Genomic DNA, 20,000 nt, shown 5'->3' on the forward strand with positions numbered 1-20,000 from the left:
AAGATGTAAGCTCTTGTGCAGGAGTGTGTCTTAATATACTCAGGACAGTAAGAAGACCTTGGAGGTCCCTCTCCTCTGAAAGTTTCCTAATCGCCTCCTGCGCTTCAACTGTTTCCTCAGCGAAAGCACTACAATGTCACATGCATCTGGTTCATTTGTGTTAACCTTTCTGGGTTGGGTTTTATTTGAATAAAAAACCTTGTGGAAAAATCTCAAGTTATAGATAAAGAGGAATAACAAGTAGGATGTATTATTTAGAAACAAGTACATAGAAGCCATGGTTGTAGTTCCAGCTACTTGAGAGGCTGAGGCGGAAGGAATGCTTTAGCTCAGGGACTGAGGTCAGCCTGGGCAACATAGCAAGACCCTGTCTCTTAAAAAAGCACACAAAGAAAAATTTTTGAAAAGAACAACTACAGAGATATGATCCATTGTAGTCTCAGAAAATTTTAATATGCAGAAACTTTATTTCATTATGTCACTGCGCTATGTAAAAATTGTCTGAACTGAGGCACGGGATTAAAATAGGATTAAGCCAAAACCCTTCAGCCATTCTCAATAAACTATGATCTGACCTCGACCTACCTAGGTACAAGAGTACTTCTGAATAATAACTTCCATTCCAGACTCAAAACATCATTGGGAAAACACTGTGCTCAGTTATTACTCCAAGACATGTTTCATGCAGACTCCGGCTGTGCTTCCCCTTTCAACAATCGGGGTATACATGGAACATCCTTCTACCCTGTTCTGCCTATTCACACGCATCCTGTCTACCACTTAAGGATCAACTCACATCCTGTCTACTTCCTAAAGACTTTGACCTGTCCAACTTGCATTGATTTTCTACTCTGAACTTCCAAAGCATTTTTTGGTCATTCTGATGCTCAAAACTACAGAATCTTTGAATCCTAAACCTGTATCTAATGTAAAGATATTGTTATTTGACTTCCCATTTTACAGATAAGAAAAGGAGTGACTTTCCAAGTGTCTGAATACAGGCACAGCAAAGACTAATATACATGCTGGTCTCTAGAATGTTTCTTGGAACCTTGTTATTTCTGCTACCCCATGTTGCCTCAATCGCATGCACTGTCACTTAAGTCTTTCTATGGTAGCTATAGCTCATCTTGCCAAGTAGACTGAACTTCACAGATTAGGAGACATTACACATAGCACCCAGTAAATACATGTTGAGTGAATAAATTATGTGCCATAAAATCATTAAGAGTTTCCTTGCACTAATTCTAAAAGAGAGGATAACTCTCTGAAATTAAGTACAGTATCCTTGGAATCTTTCTTATTCAGAATTAGTGAAAAAGGTATCAGAGCTGGGAAAGCTGTAAATAAAATTCTCCCCAATAGCTACATTTTTAGGCTGCCAATTTCTTAAAATAAAGCAAACCACAGTCAATAATTATTAATGCTCAATTTTTAAAAGATCTGTTTGTCATCAATATAATATCAGAGAAATAAATAAAAGGTAGCAAGAGAGTTTCAGCATTCCAGGAAATAAAATTGCTTGAAAGTTACAGTATTCCACTAATTTATGCCTATAAATTAGTGGAATCCTTTTAAATAAAAATAAAATTTCTATTATAATTATCTCCTCTATTTATATTAGGTTTTGCATTTTTGGAACTCAAAGTGCTCCATGTTTTCACTTGTCAAGTTTTCTGCCAACTCAAAAGAAATGGAACACAATGAAGCCACATGTCTTTTGTGAGCTGCAGAATGAATACGGAATTAGTCTCTTCTTGTGACCATTAGCAATATCTTTCTCTTTTTGCCCCATTACAGGACATGAGAGCCATTTCATTTATTTCTGAAAGAAAAAGTGGATATTTCTATAGTGTTGATTTGTCCAAACTCTTCAAGGTGCCATTTGTTACAGTACCATAGGATAATTAGGTTTTCTTCTACAAAAATGATTCTTTCCAACACAGAAACATCCCTGGCAATTCAAGTGAAATAAAACAATCTCTTTAAAGAAACTCTCTTCTGAGCTCACCAATTCTTCATTATGAATCCTCAGGTAGAATTATCTAAAGGTTTTTAATTATAAGAATATAATTTACCATGATACATTTTATGTATTTAGTATTTTGATTAACTTCTAAATATGGTATGAAGTAATACTGAATAGGCTCCTCATTTATAATCTTTAGTCATGCATAAGTGGTTAAGAATACAGTGGGCTTTGAGGATCAAATACTTGGGTTTGAAGCCTGGCTCCTTTACTTCCTAGCTATGCAATCTTGGAAAAGCTACTTAAATTCTCTGTATCTCCATTTCTTTACCCATATAGCAAGGAAAATAACTGACTACCTTATACTGTCGTTATAAGGGTTAAATTATTTTGCATATATGTAAAACACTTGAAACAGTGCCTGATCAATAAATGCTGAACACAGTCAATACATAATAACCTTATAACGTTTTTTGGAACAAAGCATGGTATAAATATACAAATTAATTTTTAAACATTTTATGAGCTTCATTAGCTCTAGAAGTTTTTCAGTACCTCTCCCCAAAGTGAGATTTTTATTACTGTATCAAAAAAGTCATGAAATAAAGATATATATGCCTCACATATCAGATGCCAGGCTTTAGTGTTATTAATGACTAGCCACATTTCCTTACAAGTACATTTACAGTAATAAAAGGGAACAAAATAACACAACATATTACTATAATTTTCTCAAAAAGTTATTTACCAACAAATTTTGGATCACTAAAATACTAAGCTAAATGGCCATGTTATGTCTCAGATCACTTTCAGATCAACAGAAGAAAGTAAATTTCAAAGCAGAGGGGTCATGATAGTGATGTACATCAGTATGTACATCACGCTCTGTACATAGTGCTCCTACATTTATCCTCCTCAGCCACCCATCACAGGCCTCATCATTAGCTTGTCATCAAAATCATTAACACACATGCATTGGTCCAGGCCTGTATCACATTTGCTATCCATGTTGGGGCTTATGAAGTTCTGATAATACACATATAGCTAGAAAAATCTTAAATAGATTAACTTAATATGACTAAATGATGAATATTTTAAGAGATGTAGCAAGTAAAATTTTCTTCCGGGAATGTCTTTATGCTGTGGATTGTGTCAAGTCCTCTGTATCTATAATGATGTAAAGAGCATCGATCTCACTTTGACAGGAAAAGCCAATAACATATTAACATTATCTTCTATTGACAATCATCAATTTAACAAAAGTTTATTGAGTATCTCCTATATATAAGGCACAGTGAAGCTTTTAATATCTATCAAAAGAACTTGTAGTCTTGTATAAGAAAAATATATTTACAAGATCGCCAGCTCTAAGTGTCCGAAGAAAAGTAGCAATTAAGTGATACAGAAGGAGTTAACAACTGGAAAACTTACCTGCCTCTAGGAAGAATGTCAATATGCTAACAGCATTAAAAAAACATGTATTTTTTTTTTTTTTTTGAGATGGAGTCTGGCTCTGTTGCTCAGGCTGGAGTGCAGTGGCTGGAGCTCAACCTCCACCTCCTGGATTCAAGTGATTCTCCAACCTCAGCCTCCTGAGGAGCTGGGATTACAGGTGTGTGCCACCACGCCTGGCTAATTTTTGTGTTTTTAGTAGAGACAGGGTTTCACCATGTTGGTCATGCTGGTCTCAAACTCCTGACCTCATGATCCTCCCACCTCGGCCTTCCAAAGTGCTGCGATTACAGGCGTGAGCCACAGTGCCCAGACAACACATGTATTCTTAATAGAATTCATTAAAGACAGTAAAGTAAGAGCAAGTTCAGATGGAAATAAGAAAATAAGAGAGAAACTCTCGACTATCCTGGTGATAAAATCTTTCTGGATTTGAAGATCTCTTCTAGATGGTTCAGACATCTATCATGCCATTTTCCCCCAACTGATTTGAAATTTGTGCACTATCTTCTTCAACTTTCAAATTTAAGATGTCTTACAGATAAACTTCAGTTCTTGCTAAAACCCTTAATAAATAAAGTAGGCACTACTTTAAGCAAATAGAATTCATTGTTTCCAGGAAGGCAGTGGTGTGATCTTGGCTTACTGCAACCTCCGCCTTCCTGGGTTCAAGCGATTCTCCTGCCTTAGCCTCCCAGTAGACTTATTTTTAACACAGCTTAAGGCAGGAGTGTAAGGCGTATAGTCTCTCCAGTGAATCTTTATTTACTGGGCACCTAAAATATGCCAAGTACTTGTATTATTACAGATTTAAGACTACAAACCTTTGGCATAGAAGGTCACAGATAGAAGGAACTTATGTCCAATTTGGTAGTAGTTCTTCTAAGCCTGATAAAACATCACATTCCTTTAATGGGACACTGAAGTAAATTCAACTTTAGTTTTAATGCAAATTACCCATTTGACAAATAATGAATATTTCTGCAAACCAGAATCCAGGAATTCATTGCAAATGCTTTAAAAATTGCTCTGTGCATGAAATAGAAGACTTCAAATTCAATTGTTCCTTTTCAGTACACAACCCTTTCCTTATTTCAGAAAAGCACCAATTTTTGTTCTTGCTTTTAAAAGGCATAGCCAGCTCCTAACTTGATTTAATTTACACTTGGGAGATTTAGAAACAAATTTGGAACTTCTTTAGACAACTGGAGGAAAAGAAGTATTGAGTGATAGAGAGATATAAAGTCTCTTATTATTCCCCGACAGAAGTACAAAGTCAGTAACTGAAATTGAAATACTTCTAGGAGGATAAAATTTGCTTCTTATTAGAAGTGAAAAAAAAATATCCAGTCACTAGACACTGTGTGTAAACCACTGGGCTAGCAGCTGCATGCACAATGGTTCCTGTTATTATAAAGTTTTTGGTCTAATAGAGAAGGTAAGACATATATACAAGTAACTTAGACACAAGGCAGAATGTGATCGATGCTATAGTAGATAAAGTATTATAATAGGGGAGATAAATTCTGATAATTCACTCAGTGAATGCTCTATGAAGGATAGTGGTGTCGCTTCAGGTAGGCTTTGCGATGTGAAAAATTTTATTATGCAGAGATGAGAGAAAGGACATTCCGAGTAGAAATAGGGAAAATAGAGAATCATAGACATGTTATGGGAACCCAGAGAGTGCATGGGGGAAGGGAGGCTGGTGGTTGTGTGTGTGTGTGTGTGTGTGTGTGTGTGTGTGTGTCAGGCACGGTGATTCACACCTGTAGTCCTAACATCCAACATTTTGGGAGGCCAAGGTGGACGGATCACCTGAGGTCAGGAGTTTGAGGCCAGCCTGGCCAATATGGTGAAACCCTGTCTCTACTAAAAATACAAAAATTAGCTGGGCATGGTGGAGGGCACCTGTAATCCCAGCTACCCGGGAGGCTGAGGCAGGAGAATTGCTTGAGGTCAGAGACAGAGGCTGAAGTGAGCTGAGATCACATCACTATATTCCAGCCTAGGCAACAAAGCAAGACTTGGTCTCAAAAAACAAACAAACAAACAAAAACAATAAATAAATAAATAAATTTGCAATGCACATGAAATACTTTTTTGTGCTCTACAAGGAGATAGAAAAGCCTAAATCTGTCAAAAACACTCAAAGTTAAAATCAATAAAATAGCTAAAATACATCTTAACTTTTCATGACTCTCAAGCAACCTCTATGAATCTTTATATTTGTTGTTTTAATTGGCCCCGCGAATCTCATGAGAAGATGCGGAAAACAAATTCTACCACAGTCCTCTTTGTGATTAAGATGCTAGTAACAGCAATGGCCACAATAACATTGATGTGTGGTCTCTGGAATTTTTATTTATTTAAAATTTTTCATCTGTGTTCTTATATCATTTTAAGGAAAAAACATATTTTAAAACTGAATTTTGAAGGAAAGGGCATAAAGTATTGCTACTTTCTTAAGAAAAAAAAAAAAAAAAGAAGAAGAAAAAAAGAAAAAAGTCGTCTATTTCCAGAGAGAAGTTGCAAAGAGAAAGCACATAGAGCTTTTTAAAAGTAGGTAACATATACCCTTGAGGAATGCAGCTCCAAATAATTAGTAAACTTTAAGAAATGTCCCTACCATATTATTAGCTTGGAAATTAATGAGCTATAAGCTACGTCTCTCAAACTCCAGGCCAATCTCATCCTGAAGGTGTCATCATCCAGGCAGGTTGCCCATCCTGAGGCAAAGATGTCATGGTTCTCTGAATGAAACCCATGCTTTTGTCATCTTTGCTCATCTCCTCTGTTCCTTTACATCTATCCTGTCTTTCCTCATCTCTGCCTAATACTAGGTTGAAAGATTTAAGATGGCTGTTTTTTTTTTAGACCAGAAAACCAGTCCAATAAGAATAATTTCATAAAGTTCAACATAAAAATTGACTTCATGTTAGGCCTACCTCAAAGTTACATATTTAATGAAGTCTTTTCTGATTCCCTGTGTGCATTAGCATGCTTACATCATTGACTTCACAATTTGTTTGCAGTCTCTTCATTCCTTCACTTGGTCTCTATCACTACCTAAGTACGTAAGCCTCTATTAGAGCTTTACCTCTGTAGACACTGATCATCTGCTACAGTTTCTAGCAGAGCAGGATGTACACAATAGGTGTTGAATAAATGTTTAGCCAATTTAAATGAAACTCATCTGCAGATCATTCAACTTGGTGAGTCTCTACTTGAAAACACTGCAAAGAAAGTAGCAGCTGATTAGCTAAATCTGACCGTTTTATAGCCACTCTCAGTAATGGTATATTCCCAAAACACAAGCAGTGTTCTAACTACACTGTTGCACTGATAAACAAATTCATTGCCTAAAGATATGTGTTGCTTTTGTTGTGAAATTTACAAGTACCTAAAGCACTAATGAAAGACAGAAGTAATGTTAATGCTTACCCATACCCTAAAGCAAACAGTCAAATTATAAAGAGAAAGTTTACCCTTTTAGATTGTGGTCGCACAGAATATTCCCTAGAGGAATGTAAATTTTATTCCTTTTCTCCTTTTTCAAGACTAAGTCAAAGGTTCTATAAACTCTTCCTATTTTTCTTTATAATAAAAAAGTACTATGAATAAAATTCTCTTAAACTGAGATGTTCAAAATTTAAGTTTATCAATGTTAAACAGTAGAATCGTACGTTTTCTCATCTTTGCTTATTTAGATATTATCAAATGTTAATAATTACAATATTTATATACTGTCATCACTTATAAGAAACTCGCTGGCAGAATGTAAATTCAATCAGGACTTCTCAGAAATCTAGTGTTTATTAATTCCATGAAGCTAACAATAAATATTTTAAGTCTTAAATTTTATGACAAATATCAACAAATGCTGTGAATAAAAACTTACAATTTATGACTCATACCTACAATATGGGCAATTTCCAGCAATGTGATGTTAATTTTATCAAGAAAGACCAAATTTTAGAGTAGATTAAAATTGTTTCTATGTGGTTCACTAACTACAGGCAGTTCCCTTATACCTTTTCTTCTTATAATTCTAGTTATTTGAGAAAATATCCAATACATTCAAGGAGCATACCTTTTAAAGTAATAAGCACCTTTTTACAAAAAAAATACATCTTTTAAAAAATTCTATGGAAATGATTAGCCTTTTCCCCTGTCCTAGCACACCTGAAGGCTGTAACATACTTCTAAAGTAATCATAGATTATTATTCTAAAAAAAAATGTTATTCCCCAGAGAACACTCAAAAAGCTATCCTCAGAGTATTAAGGATCTGATGCTTCCATTTTATTATGGGAACTGATTTTATTTTATCCAATATAGCAATCTTTATCCTGTCAAATGAACTTACACATACAGTACTTTGAGAAACACATTAAATGTACTGAAATATGTGTAGGCCTTGAACCACGCATCTATTATCCACTCAATATAGACTTGTTCAAATCCTTGCTTTTAAAGTGTCTGGATACTTACTTCTACCTACTTTAGTTTGGCTACCTTTAACTTACCTGTAATACATTAATTAGCTCTGATAGACAATGTTTTAGGCTGGGTGCGGTGGCTCACGCCTGTAATCCCAGCACTTTGGGAGGCCGAAGCTGGCAGATCGCCTGAGGTCAGGAGCTCCAGACCAGCCTGGCCAACATAGAGAAACCCGTTTCTATTAAAAATACAAAAAAATTAGCCGGGTGTGGTGGTGTGTGCCTGTAGTCCCAGCTACTCGGGAGGCTGAGGCAAGAGAATCACCTGAACCTGGGAGACAGAGGTTGCGGTAAGCCAAGATTGCACCACTGCACTCCAGCCTGGGCTCCATCTCAAACAAACAAACAAAAAAAAGAGAATATTTATAATCCTATGAATTCTTCTTTGCCTCTTATGTGCTGTTATGTCCTGTTATTCACGACATTTAAAAATATCAAAATAGACTGAATATTGCTATAGTCATTGTGTTCTCCATTGATGCATAGATTTTGACTATTTTGCAAAATAGCATCGAAAACCTGCTAGATTTTTTTAAATGCTGTAAAAAGATCAAATTTTCTTTTAATCATCTACAACCTTTAGTACTTGGCATAAGGTTACTGAATTAATGATGATAATTCTTTGTATCTAAGCATTCAAAACAATCAAAGTACATGATTAGCACTTTATCAATTTCATAAGTGATTGAATAAATTTTCATTCAAATTAGTTCCAACCTGCCAATGGTGAAACCTTCATGTTTACTCTATAACATTGCTGTTTTCAAGATGTAAAATGAATTCCAAACATAAGCACGGGATTCTTTAAGACAGATTTTATTTCCTGAGTCTTAACTTTACTTTTGGTTTGTTAATTTTGAGTAGCTAACCTGTATTGACTGATAGCTTGGAAGATATAATCATGTCAAACAAAACATACAAGAAAAAGTGATTTTTTTTGTGAAAGACAAAGTTTCACAAGAAAACTGGAAAAATAATTGATGCTCATTTAGGAAGCGTATAAAAATGAAAATTACAGAAATTCAATTTTACACATTTCTTTCTAGTATATACAAAGGAAATTATATAATTATTTTTGGAATTTGGTGGTAGATTCATAAAAATGACAAGTTTAGTTATCTCCATTGTGTGAAGTCAAGTTAAAATGAGAAATAATTCAGTTCTTAAACCTATGTAACTTTTATAGCAGTATTTTGTTTTCCCACTTGGGAAGTGTTTTACTTTATTTAACGTATCACAGAAAAAATCTAATAACGTGAAGTGACATTAAAGTTTTAAGTAGAAAAGTTCACTTTTAACAGAAATCATATTGTGAATAGCTTTAAAAATGTGAGCTGACCTTAGGATAATGTAATGAAATAAATGTGATTAAAATTAATTATACAGTCATAAAGACACTGTTTATTTCATACTACTTAAGATTTTATTCTTTTGAAAAGATAAACCAGGCTTTCTCCACAAAAATTTAGATTTTATATTCTAAATTTAAGTATATTTTAGAAAAATATTTAGCTCTCCTATTTACAGGACTGAATAAGAAAGATGTCCAATTAAAACTACTAGAAATGAAAAAGGAAATTCTTAACTTTTATCAGCTTAGAAGTTACAAAACAGAATTTTTACTTGTGTGGTTCTTTATTCCAATTTCTTATCTTTCAAGATTTTCTCTTTGCAGGTTAACATTAACATAAAAATTCTAGTGTTAAATAAATTGATCTTCGTTTTTATTTGAATGAGTTTGCACGTAGTACCTGCCAGTAGGACAGTACTCAGACTATCACTTCAGTTCTACAGAAATAATCCTCCTCCTTATCTCTTGATGAAAACGAAAATATTTCTTCATACAGAAATGTGCTATTATGAAAAGGGGATTCAAAAATTGGAGTGAACAAATGATACTGCATTCCATATACAACTGTATAGTTTCCGTTATCCAAGATAAAAGTAGAAAATGCCCTACTAAGTTTCCCACACCTTTTCTCCCTGGCTAATGATAAACATCAAAATAAATTTTAAATTTCATCATAAGCCAAGATACAAATGTTATCCTCCTTTAGTCTATTTTCTAAAAACTGCAGCCATTTAGCATTTGATGGCAAAGAAATATTATTTTAAGATAATTGTGATGAGAGTTTCTCTTCTAATATGTATTTCCATTCTTAATGATGACAGTTTATAATTCTATCTTACAACTCAAGAGATCTGATTGGAAGGTGGAGTTACAAAGTTCCATTTAAAGTCAGTATCAGTCCCAAGAAACAACAAAAAGGTGGGTAAAGGTCCGTGAAACATAATTTTATAAGCTGCATGCATATATATGTATATCAAAATTTCTCTAAAATTTCCTGCTCTTATCTACAATATTATATTGAAATGTATTTAAATTTATGCAACATTGTTCAAAGGAACTAGATTTTACATGATTTAGGTTCACTCCCAAATGATTTCAGATAGCTTTGCTGTAGGGTCAATTTTTAAAAAACACAATGAAATTCTTCAGGATTTATCACTCTATTTGACTTTATAAAAGTGATAGTTGTGACCAAAACAGCTATAATGAAGTGAAAAAACACATGTGATTACTTTCATCACTGATGAGTAGAGATATATCATGCCCAATCTCAGAAACGAATTAGTTGGCCATTGAGATATAATTGGTACCATTCCAATTTGCGTTTCATAAATGAAAACTGTCAATAAACATTCAGCTGTGGAAATAAGGACCCTTATATTTCTAATCTGTTGGCCAAATAAAGTCTAAATCGCATCTTGAGCCTCAGCCATTAAGTCAGTCTTGCTGCTGCTCCAATTCTCCTTTGAATCATTAATCCAAAAATTATGTTATTGCCTTATTTGTTGGACCAAGTTTCGGTCAGAAATGAGATAGGTAATATGAGTATACATGGAGTGTATGTTCCAGTTTCTCTCTAATCACATTTGTTAACTTGCCTTCCTGCTCCTTAAAGATCTTGACCTCAAAGTCCTGTAGTTGAGCCCTACCGCTGTGGCCAGCTCTTCTCGATAACATTCTTCTCAACTGTTATTTCCCATTACCAAACTGCCCTATTGGAGTTGTTACCCATCCACTGCTGGCTCTTGGTGAAGCTGTCTCTTGGAATACCTTTACAGAGACTGCTTTCCACCTGGACTACATATTGCTCATGTCACTAGGTCTGCCTAATTTCTGAGACTTAACTGTTTTGCTGAAACTATTCCTTTGCTTAAATTAAACCATAGGACTGATTCAAACTCCAGTTTTCTCCTGAGTTTTGCTTAGTTATATACTCTGTTAGTTCTAAACATGAGGTGGAATAAGGAGTAAAAACAATACGTACTTTTAATTTATTTATTTTTTGAGACAGAGTTTTGCTCTGTCACCCAGGTTGGAGTGTAGTGGCGTGATCTCGGCTGGCTGCAACCTTTGCCTCCTGGGCTGAAGTGATTTTCCTGTCTCAGTCTCCCAAGTTGCTGTGATTACAGGCACCTGTCTCCGCGCCCAGCTAATTTTTGTATTTTTAGTAGAGACGGGCTTTTGCCCTGTTGGCCAGGCTGGTCTCAAACTCCTGACCTCAGGTGATCTGCCTGTCTTGGCCTCCCAAAGTGCTGTGATTAAAGGCATGAGCCACCATGCCCGGCCAACAATATATACTTTTTATTCTAAATCTAGTGCATTATGTCCTTTCTCTGACTTGTGAATTAACAAAAGGGACCTCAGATTTAATGTTGCAAATGTAAATTTTTTATAGTAAGATAACATTGTTTAATCAAAGATTACTTGTCCTACCTTTTAAATGCCTTGCTGATATTACTCCATTTTGTCTTCAAAATGAAGATAATGCTGAACACACTAAAGAATGTTAGTTTTCAGTAGTTAAGTGAAATGATTTGATCATCTGTTGCTTATATAAATTATTTAATGCTATTCTAATGATAGAAACTGCCTATGGAATGTAGTAACCCTGTGTTTCTTAGCGTTGAAATATTCAAGTATAACATGTTACTTCTGTGAGTGGTAAATTTCAAATTCTGCCAGAGTAGTCAAAATGCACATAATTTTAACATATATTAAGACATAATTTCTTATCATGTAAATTATCTTCACATAAAGTAATATTCTGAAATAATAGTTGACTTTATGTAAGTATCTTTATTCATTAAATGCCTGTAGTTATCAACATGCATCCACTTCCCAAGCCCTATTTCAGAAGCTGAAATTAAAATACCATAGCAGTATATAAGATCTTCATTTTTTTTCCCTGGTACTAGAAGTAGGAAAAAGTTAACATTGAAGCACTATTCCTTCTTTAGCAATTTAGCAATGATTTTTTTGACCCTTAGAGAAAGGAAATTTTTAAGGTTCAACTGGTGTTAGTGCAAATGAAGTTGTATCTTCTAACAAAGTACCTTCTTTAGATATAAAACAGAAGCAGTAAGCTACAATACTGTCAGCTAAAAGTTTTCTGACACACTTTGCCTAAATTGTGGGAATTCACACCACGGATGTCAGATATCATCTGTATAGTTCTATAAAAATCCTTCAAAACCCTATAGGAACCCACAAATTTCCACAATTGGCACGGTGGGGATATAACACTTTTTAGCTGAAGGCACTGTATCTCTGGGAGGATCTTTTTATTAAGAGGAACTGGAATGAGTTGTAAGTGCCACATATGGGGACTGGAATAATGTAAAAAAGAACAGCAGCTACTGATCCACACTTGTAGCACTTAAAAAAAAAGATGAGATGATAAAGAGCTGGCATAATCATAAGTTCTGTACAATCACTTTGGAAAGAGATCTCAAAGCTAACTAGCAAAGTTAATCAAAAAGTTTAGAGATTAAATAAAAATGGAATTAGATCAGAAAAAAAAATTATAAGAGGCCCAGAAATGTTAGGGGGAAAAAATAAAGGTGAATGCAAATTGTTAATTAAAAAATCTATAAAAACATATATGGGGCAAACAAAAGCTTTCATGTTTAGGGTTTTGCAATGCAACATAACGATCCAAAACATCAGCAAAAATAGTACCGGCTTAACAGGAATGAAAACAATGAGAAAGAGCATTCCATTTGCTCAAGTTGTCAGTCACTTTCAACTGTTTTCCTCTGAAATACAGAGCCACTCCAGTTTCAAATGCTTTTGTCCACAGAAAGATCTAAGATCTGTAGGGATTTTATATAAACTATCACCAACCAAAGATGTAGGTTCTGCAAATTCTACATGTGCCTACAAATAGCAATTTAAATTTTAAGGCAGCCAAAGAGAATTGAAGAAAGAAATGTAATATTATATACTTATATTTTCATTATGTTTTATGACAATTCACTGTTTAGGTTTTCAATACTATTTAATCAAGTGGGGGTCTAGGAGCTCCTTTTAGCTATCTACGGGGCAAAATATTATCAACAGGAGAGCCCAAAGTATAATATTGAAATGATTTAACAATTAAGGTTCTTAAGAAGAAGAGGATGTTGTAAAGGTGACTGGGATATGTGATACATACAAAGTTCTGGAGTGTGTTGAATAGGTATTTGACATGCAAATTAAAAAAAAAGTGTGATGTCTATTGCAATTCTGAAATAATACTGCATTACTCCTTTTATATGATACCTCAGCTTTTTATTTTCTTATCCTAAGGGCTTGCCTTCTAAGGACACAATAAATTAATTTTCTTATATCTAACATGTTAACATTCTATATAACAGAATATTTACTCTCAAGCTTCAAATATTTGCTTTACTAACAGGAGAAAATAATAATCACCTACAACAAATATAGAACATATAGCAAGGAAAACTTTGAATGACATAGAGGCTAAGAGGAGTCATGAATGACCTGTAGGAAAGGATCTGAAAACTCAACAGTAGGAGACTCTAATAATCAGAAAGGGGAACGACAGGACAATGGGAGGCTTTGTGAGTAAAGCCCTCAATACAAAACCAGTTCGGGAAGAACATTTATTTTGATGTCTAGAAATAACATTTAAAAATATAAAAATGGGAAATCTCATTTAACATTTTATAAGAGGAAAAAAAGCAAAACTGATCCAACTTATTCAGACTGAGAAGAAACAATTACTTAATTAAAAAAAAGAAACAACTGAGTAGAACTAAACATGGTGGGTATATCATTAAATTCCACGTTTTGCCTCAGGTTGAGAAGGAGACAGGATATGGATTGATTGTATCAGTATGAGTTCACCTTCCAGATCTAGTCTATGTTTTCTTCTGTTTTCGTTCACTTAAGTCCAACACATGAGACAGAATACAGTAAGTTCAACTTATTTCAGCTTAAACAGCATCAATCTTAATTTTTAAACATTTTAGAGATAAATGTCTATATAAAATAGGAAGCTAAAGTCAATCTTATTAATTTCCTATATAACTCTGAAAAAGGGAATATTGGCATTGATGTGCATAAGGGAACAGTATTGTAAACTGTAATGATACTCAGCTTAGACACTTAAAGTATTATTTTCCTTTATTCATACCATGGATGGTTCTAGGACTCTTTGAAAAGTAATAGAAAATAAAAATGTTTTAAAAGTGAAGTAGTTGATTCAAACAGTCAAATGAGTTTCAAAAAATTATTATGCAGAATCGATACAATTTCGCCTGGCTTTAAACCCTTCCTACTTTTTGCTCAAATCCCCTTGAACATTCATCTGATTTATATTGCATAAATTTCAATAATTTTTTTTCAATCTGCTTTCAACAATGTAAATAAAACTTAAGGTCTGGGATGATAATTATGAATGAGGTGAAGGGGCCTCATACTACTCAAAGTGAAAAAGCCACTTTTTACTCACATAAATTTGAATGGTTTTAAAATATATATTAATTAAATAATTAAAACTAAAACTAAAACACTTAAAAAGTATACTCTACCAATATTTAGAAAAATTTCTTAGCTCCTACATACTAACGAACATTATGTTTACTCATCTGTTCTTCCTAAAATCTCTTGTTCTCCCTTCTTTAAGATGCTAGTAGAATTCTGGCTTGTATACTCCTGTAGGTATTACTTTGTGAAGTCAAACCATTTCTAATTAACTGTAATCTCCAATTTGATTCTTCATAATCAGTATCATACTTTTACTGAATGTTTACTTGACACAGTAGAATGTGTTAGAGGTTACTTATAATTTGTCTAAAACATAGTCTTGTTTTTAATGGACTTGTTAAGGTAGGAATATCTGCAAAATGAACACAGATGTATGCATAAACACACAAGTGCACGTGCATGTGCACACAAACTCACACATGTACACAAAGTATTAGTTCCAAATAATGGTGTAAGAAGCAAGTTCTTTAGAAGTGTAGAGCAGAGTTGGAGCAGAGTACAAGATTCTGAGAGTGTAATTCCTTGGGAAAACCTCTTGGAAAAAACAGTACTAGTCCTATAAAGAAAGGTAGAATTTAGGTAAGAGAGAAGAGGGGAAACACAAAAGGGAAAGGGCAGAAATTCAAATAGTGTGAGGGAAATAAATGCATTAATTTGGAAAAGGTCTTTATTCAGGAAACTGAATCAAGCAAAAACTGGAGTGGAAGAAAGGGGTTAAAATATGGAGTATGAAATATAAATGATAATTTGGCATCTCTTGTTCTCCACCGTTTTTAAGAAGCACCAGAAAATATCTATTTCACTCTTCTAATGCTTCATAAATATATCTTTTCTACCAACCTCAGGTATATATTCATATTCTACCATGAAGAATTTTACTATAATGGAGTTGATTTAAAAGACTAATCAAAAAAAGCATCAGTGTTTTCTCCTGAATCTAATGGTATTTATGTTCTTAGATTTCCCAAGTAAAATGCTGAATTCTCCATCTTCCCTTTTGAACCTTTCTTCTTGTGTCCTCTCTTTCTCTTTACAGACTTTCAAAGTACCTATGATTTTTTCTAATTTTCATCTTTATCCCTAGCATTCAATTGGTCATCTTGTTCTGGTATTTCTTTTCACAGCAATTCTTATATGGATTCTTTGCTCTCAACTCCTAATCTTGTACTTATGTTAGCTACTACATACTGCAAGAATTTTCTGCTTCTAATCTCTCCCAATTTCAGAATATCCTCCTATAAATGAGTTTCATTAAGTCATGGTTCATTCAGTACACTTTGAGATTACTCTTCCTAATGCATACCTCTGATCATGCCAAACTCAAGCTGATAACATTAACAAACTGTATACTGACTGAAACAAATACCATAGCTTGATATTTAAGTCACTCAACAGTCTGGTTCCACTTTCTATATTCTAAATTCTATATTCCTTTGTACATTCTAAATTCCTGACAAAACTAATACCCAATGTTTTCAAGACACATATGGAAAGTCCCTAATTCTGGGTTGGTGATGTTCTATCTGAACTGTTCATTGCCTACAACTTCAGATAACGTTTTATCTCAAGAATCCTTTATTCCACTGACTCAGTAGTGTGCTACCTATAATAAATCCTTGTGTCATATTGTTTCATTTTTTATTTTATTTTTAGAGGCAGATAGGGTCTCACTCTGTGGTGTAGGCTGGAGTTCAGTGGCATGATCATAGCTCACCGTAACCCTGAACTCCCTAGGCTCAAGCTGTCCTCCTGCCTGAGCCTCCTTAGTAGCTAGGACTATAGATAGGCACACAACACACCCAACTAATTTTTAAAATTATTTTTGTAGATACAGGGTCATGCTATGTTTTCCAGTCTGGTTTTGAACTCTTGGCCTCAAGCAATCCTCCCACTTTGACCTCCCAAAATGCTAGGATTACTGGTATAAGCCACTGTGCCTGGCCTCATATTGTTTCACTTCTATGGATCTGCTTACTTTTTCAATTATGAGAAGAGAAAGAAGGAAAATAAAATGAATTGCCAATGAAACTAACCACAAACTTATGGAGTGCCTTGAAAAAAGTATTAAAATGCAAAATACAAAAATATTTTCATATTATTTATAGACTCATTTTTATTAAGAGTGAGGTATTACAAGAAGTAATGTAAATCAGTACCTATTTGCACACAGCACTGTGGGAGACACAAGGAGCAATTATTATGTTCCAGGAACTCATTTCATTTGCAAGAATCTTATGAAGTAAGAAGCATTATATTATGACTTACCTCAATTTCAGCTGAGAAAACTGAGGAAAAGAAATGTTAAGTAACTTGCTCAATCCCACTTGGCTATTAAGTATTGAATCTGGAACTGAAAACCTGACAATCTGGCATCACAACCTATGTTCTGATACCACTAAGCCCTACTTTCTCTTGTTTACGATTGCATCAGCATAACTACCCCCGTCTAAAACAGCAAGTAATATAACTTCATTTCAGGACATATAAGTATGCTATTTAAATGTCTTATAAAAATTATTTCCCTGCTGTTTAATTTTCAAAGTATTTTAAAATGCATTCAATTATATACAACCAAATTTTGATTGAATTAGATCAATATTTCTTCCTTTGCCTAATAAAATACATGACATGGCTTAAGTACAAGCATCTTAAAACTTTATAAAGGTGAAGATAAATAATACTGAAATATTCCATAAATATCTGACATCTGATATGCAAAAACCTAGTGACAGCAGCAGAAACAGATTCAAGAATGAATATACTGACTCAATATTTTGCAAGATAATTTAGTTAAAATTTTGATTATAATTGATATAATTTTTAAAAGGGAAAATTTGCACTCTTTTTTTATTTTTTCTGACTTCTATTTTCAATAAGCCAAGGCAAGCTTTCCTTTTATCTATGGAAAACAAACCATAATTATTTTCCACATGCACTAATTCATATAAGCATAAAATGTGTTATATATTAACTATGAACATTTTAACTTTATTAACCCACAGCGGCAATATACTAGACATTATATGTATAATTTTTAGATGTTACACATACTAATATTTTTCTGAAATATTTCATAAGCTTTAATTAAATTAATAATAAAATGAAAAGTCTGAAGTAGAAATTGCCAAAAGAAAAACATACTCATTTAACAATGCTATAATTTAGCCCAATTATTATTTCAGGTTCTAAAATATAATGTTTCATAAACTATTTCTTTACATCATTAGTTGTTTATTTTAATATTTTTAACACCAGATGATTACATTTAAAAAAATAAGTCTTTACATATCATCTATAGGTAGTTTATAACAACCACTGTATATTTCATATGAGCACAGGGAGTTGCAACAACAACTTAAACATTTTTATTAGGAACGTCTTTTATTTCTCTGAAATGGGTCTTTTATTAAAGGAGAAAACAGGATCTAACTCTTGTTTGCTCTTTAAAGTTTTATTGTTTTAGCATTTTATACAGGGAGTGAGCATTAGCATACTCAGGAGAACTGCTGAAAGTAAAAGGCCACAAGCTACCCACTGCATGGCTGATAGGATAATGCGGGGGTATAAAAACTTTTGTCTGATTGCTCACTTTCCTTGTTTTAGAGCACTGCTACTCTCAAGAGCATATATTCATGTTCTTTCTACGTTGAGTTTTATTACTTCTTTTGCATTATTTAATACATCTAAAGATACTTCCAAAAGACAAATTTTTCCATTTTGAAGAAGTAATGGTTTGGAACCTGATAAAACACATTAATGTTCACACTGTTTTTTGCAAAGGTGATAGAATAAAAGCGCTATAAAGCAATTAGGCATATGATCTTAAAGACATTAATACGTGAAACAATAAAATATTTGAAAAGACAACAAAAATAATATCCTGTGAAAGGTCAAGTGAAAATGGGTACATATAAAGAGGATACTTCTCTTTCAGACCTTTTACTAGACATTGAATGGAAAAATAAAGGAAGACAATATAAAAATGAGAGAAAGGACTAATCTTGCCTCAATAACTTGTAATTAGAAGTGTGTGATGTTTAATTCTAGGAAGTATAGACATGAGTTACAACTCATCCTGACAGCTAAATGGTATACACACTTCATTATTCAGATTCAAATTTTTTTCCTCTGAAATTTCAGTTCTACTAGGGTCAATACATTTTAGTAAACAAGACACTAATATGCTTGACACTATTGAATAAAGCCAGGCATTTTTTAGAGTGTCATACACATTTTTGAAATCCACAATACATCAATTTTTAATACTTCTACTCTCTCAGCTCCATTAAAAAGATGGTAGGGGAAAGATTTTAGAGTAATTAATGATATAGTTAGCTGCTAAATATTAATAGGAATCGTAGTCTTGCATAAAATATAACATATAAACCTTGCCAATACAGACGCACCAGTAATTAAAGTTGAATATGTAATTACACTGATTTATAAGACAGGCAAAAAGTTACACTTTACTAGCTTCTATGTAAACTGTGGCTAACAGTTAAACTTTGCATTTTACGGTTTATAAAAATGGGCAATATCTTGACTACAGTTCATAAATGGTTTAGAAACCTGTAATAGTAGTAAAAATTATGACAACTTATTCCATCATGAATGTTCTTACTGTACCATACAAACCAAACTGTGATAATGACCCATAAGATGTAGATTCATCTTAGGCACCGCTTTACACCCAAGAGAACATTAGTAGTACTAAGAATCTGTAGAGGACTCCTACAACAATAATTACAGGGCATTTGAGACAATCTAAAAAATGTATTCAAACCGAGTTTGATATACTTTTTCCTATTATGAACATTGTATAATTTAACTCCACTTAAATTTGTATTTTTAACTTACACAACAGTAAAAACTTCAGAAAATACTAAATTTAAGAAGCATATTAATATAGATTCTTCCCTTTAGGGAATCTATTAACCACACTTACATGTGCGGCTGAGGCGAGCAGCCTGGACTACTGTTCCCATTGCTGTCAATGTGATCCAGGGAACCATTGAGGTCTTCGTGGACGGCCTGCAGTAGGCCACTGGATGCATTATTGATCAGTCCAGGGTTACTTAGCAAAGGTAAACTGCTCTCTGCCAAGGCAGCCTAGTGGAATGAAGAGTGTGTGAAACAACTTTTAAAATGGCATTTAAAATAATCTTTAAAACATGTATCTTCTTTTAATGAGTTCAAATAATGAAACAGATATTTTAGAAGGATTAAAAGAAAAT

General features: G+C 33.6%; 1 protein-coding gene across 1 annotated transcript in view; it reads right to left on the reverse strand.

The window, feature by feature from the left end:
- FOXP2 (forkhead box P2) overlaps positions 1-20,000 on the reverse strand; it is a 586,718-nt gene that overhangs the window by 8,531 nt on the left and 558,187 nt on the right. The window contains exon 19 of the mRNA XM_032275664.1: positions 19,712-19,875. Coding sequence (XP_032131555.1) covers positions 19,712-19,875 — 164 coding nt within the window. The remainder of the gene's footprint in view (positions 1-19,711; positions 19,876-20,000) is intronic.

The sequence above is a fragment of the Sapajus apella genome, unplaced genomic scaffold (assembly GCF_009761245.1).
Source record: "Sapajus apella isolate SASKATOON/1434 unplaced genomic scaffold, GSC_monkey_1.0 scaffold7, whole genome shotgun sequence".
Taxonomy (NCBI): domain Eukaryota; kingdom Metazoa; phylum Chordata; class Mammalia; order Primates; family Cebidae; genus Sapajus; species Sapajus apella.